We start from the raw sequence: 3645 nt of genomic DNA on the forward strand, positions 1-3645 counted from the left end.
CTATAGTTGGTATATACCTAAAATCAGTCATGGAACCCAATGCATTCTTGTTTAGAACACATACCTTAATCAGGAGAGTCAAGTTATAACATAGCCTAAGCTAAAATAAATTTATTGAATTAAAAAAAAAAAGGAACCAAAGTTAGCTTTTACCTGAATGCAAGCATCCTGACCCCTGATTGCAGCTATGTGAGCTGCTGTCCAGCCTCTCTTAGTTACTTGTGTGATATCAGCTCCATGCCAGAGCAGCCAATGAAGACACTAAATTAAGAAGATAACCATGTTAACACAGCCATAAGGCAGATATTTTTAATCCTTCAAATTTCATTTATCATTAAATGCCCAGTACAGCTCTAAAGGGATCATAGATGGGGGGAAGAGCAGAGCAGGTCTCGGATTGCCATCATGTCAGGGCTGACTCATCATGACACCCTGTGGGTTTCTGAGACTGTAACTGTTCACAGGAGTGGAAAGCCCAGTCTGTCTCCTGAGGAGACAATCATGCCGATCACAGCCCAGTGGAACCACTACACTATCAAGTATAATGAAAAACAGGGCACCACGTTGTTCACAAGGTATGGATACTGCTGCTCAATTCTAATAATGTCTTGCTGTGAGTGGAATGCCGATTCAGTGTTGACAAGTTTTGAGGCACACCTATGTATGCCACATATGGTGTTATCATCTTTATGTTATACTTTTCTGATCAATTTGTAGATTCTACCATCAAGAAGTTTCTTTTTGTAAAAGAAGTGATTGTGTCAATGGAATACACTGTCATATTAGTCAAAACCAAAAAAAATTTAGAAAAAGTTGGTAGTTCCCATATCATTTTCCTGTCATGGAGATTAAAATTCACCGCCTTCAGGTCAATTCTGACTCTTAGAGATCCCACAGAACAGGGAAGACCTGCCCTCGTGAGTTTCCAAGACTGTACCCGCTTTATGCGGAAAGAAAGCCTCATCTTTCTTCTGCATAGTTTCAGCTGATAGTTTACACCTCTGATCTTGTCATTAGCAGCCCACTTAGTCATGGAGACTAGTAGGCAAAAAAATATGAAAAACAAATTCTACCTCACTAATAATCATAATAAATCATTCATTCATTCAACAAATATTCTTAACAAGCCTACAATGTGCTAAAAATTGTCTTATGTGTTAGAAACATAAACAAAATTTCTATCCTCCTGGTCATTTTTTAGTTGGGCAAGACAAGCAATGGACAAATAAAATATATATCACTATATTATAAAAGTTATGTGGGTGGGGGAAGAGGAGCTGATACCAAGGGCTCAAATAAAAAGTAAATGTTTAAAAAATAATGATGGTAACATATGTACAAATATGCTTGATACAAATGATGTGTGGAATATAAGAGCTGTAAGAGCCCCCAATAAAATGATTTAAAAATAAAACCTAGGACAGAGAAAATATGTATATGATACAATATAAAACAAAACAAAAAAAGTTATGAGGGAAAAGAAAGCAGAATAAAAGAAAATAGATAACTATATGCTTAGTGATGGATCTAACCACTGGAAAACAGAATTTTTTACCTATTAATTTAAGAAAAACTTAAAAGGTCAACAATATCCAGGGATCAGAAGAATTGTCATTCTTATATACTGTAGGTGGTAAACAGGACAGTATTTTTGCTATTCAAAAGAATCCACCAAATTTTAAATATATGCATACCTATATTATTTGGTCCAGCAATTCCATCTCAGATATCAATTATAAAAAATGCTCTTAAGTACACACAGGTATATATCACAAAGATTTGAAAATAGCAATTTGTAAATAACAGTGGAAAGCTCAAAATGAAATAAATGTCCATCAATACAAAGAACTCATTTAAAAGAGATTATACATACAATGGAATGAAAAATATCTAAGAAAGTAATTTTAGTTTCTTTTCATTTTGCAAAAGGAAGTTGCATCATCTTACAGATAATGTGATATTGGCTTTGTTTCAAATAAAGCTCTGTGTACATGGGACCATTTATACGTGCTTTATTCCTAACTTACACATCTACATTTACTAATTTTGAATTAGTTAAGTGACAGGTGTTCTCCCTTGATTCTAGATGGTACTATAACTGGCAAAAGTGACAGTGCTGACTTCTGATGCCAAGACAGAAGGCGAAACAGCTTCAACCAGGAACCTGGCTACCATGCTTTGAGGAAGTACTTGGTATATGGAAGACCACATGAATAAGTCCTACAGGTAAGGAATAAAGGTGCTCATCCAACTGCATCAACCAGCACACATCTGACTAAACAAGCCTTCAGAAGATTCTAATAATAGCGCAAACACCAGACATTAAGCATAGATAGATTGCCCCGATTTCATCTCAAATTTCAGATCTATTGACAAGCATAAAGAATTGTTGTAAGCGACTGAGTTTTGCGATCTTTGGTTATAAAGCCATACTCGCTGTCATCAAATAAATTCTCACTCATAAAAAGTCACAGAAACAAAAATCCAAACATTTGACTGAACTGAAATGAGTAACTGCAGTGAATAGAATACAGTCTCAGGGTTGTTTGCTGACTGTACAAATCTGCTACACCTATAAACTTACCTGAGTCTGATCATTTATTAAAGCTTCTTACCTCCAAGCTTCCAGAATGTGCTGCCCAATGTAAAGGGCTAAACTTATGGAGAGCATCCACTTCATTAATGCTGGCTCCGTGTTCCACTCTTTCCGAGAGCTGCTTTACATCTCCTGCCCGCACTGCATCATGAATGCTTCCCAGATGAACTTTCTTCCTGACATCTGCTGAAAAATCAAGTTGCGTAAAATATATCACAGAGTTGTGGGGGGTAAGACTGCAGTCATGATTTAATAGAAGCACAAGATCATGTTGACTTTCCAAACAACTTACTACAAAGATGTTTTGCAATTAACATCTCAATCAGTCTTTCCGTGTCACCTCCCCGCAAGCAAAGAGCGTGGGAATTGACACCCCTGACAAGAAAGCAAGCCCAACCAAGTGGAAATCAACACCTTTTCTTGGACTCAGAGAATTGAAGTCTCAGAACAAACTGCCACCCTACACTCTGGAGCCAGGGGACAGTACAGAGAAACAGAGGAGTTCCACTTAGCTGGAACAGAAACAGCTGAAAGCCAGCAACTACCTCATGGAATATTTCTATGGTCGTTTTGATGAATTTCGCAGGCTGAGCGTTTACTATCCGCCCCCCTCCCCCCAGTAAGAAATCCCTGGGTGTGGCAATCTTAGGGAGGCCCCTACACTGTCACAGATTTTACCTCCAGAAACCCCACCAGGTCATCACTATGAGGAGGCGAGAAAAACCACTTTGCTAGATGAAAGGGAAAATAAGCCTGCCAAAGTATGAATGGCCTGCACATTCTCGAAAGCTTATTCTTCAGTGACTAAGAAGTTATCACAAATTTATCTCACATAGAGAAAAAGGCGGTTACCCAACTCCAGCTCCTCCTTGTCTTTCTGTCTCACCTGAGTGTGGGAGGAAAAACAAGAAAGGTTATACCTGGGAAGGTCGCCACCCAGGAAATACCTGCATGGTCAAAGATGAAGATTTAATCATAAACTCCTAAAATGATACATTTCTTCCTCTTCTCTACACGTCAACAGAGCTCTAGCACAACACTAAATTAGT

General features: G+C 38.0%; 1 protein-coding gene across 4 annotated transcripts in view; it reads right to left on the reverse strand.

The window, feature by feature from the left end:
* Nucleotides 1-3645, reverse strand: part of ANKRD42 (ankyrin repeat domain 42) — a 75005-nt gene that overhangs the window by 66306 nt on the left and 5054 nt on the right. For 3 of the 4 annotated variants that reach the window (XM_045293214.1, XM_045293211.1, XM_045293213.1), the window contains exons 2-3: nucleotides 2616-2782; nucleotides 154-261 (exon numbers count right to left, since the gene is read on the reverse strand). In XM_045293214.1, coding sequence (XP_045149149.1) covers nucleotides 154-261; nucleotides 2616-2782 — 275 coding nt within the window. The remainder of the gene's footprint in view (nucleotides 1-153; nucleotides 262-2615; nucleotides 2783-3645) is intronic. The other variant, XM_045293212.1, reaches the window with a different exon arrangement.

The sequence above is a fragment of the Echinops telfairi genome, unplaced genomic scaffold, assembly GCF_000313985.2.
Source record: "Echinops telfairi isolate 266 unplaced genomic scaffold, ASM31398v2 ScPeMD7_1713;HRSCAF=2227, whole genome shotgun sequence".
Classification (NCBI taxonomy): Eukaryota; Metazoa; Chordata; class Mammalia; order Afrosoricida; family Tenrecidae; genus Echinops; species Echinops telfairi.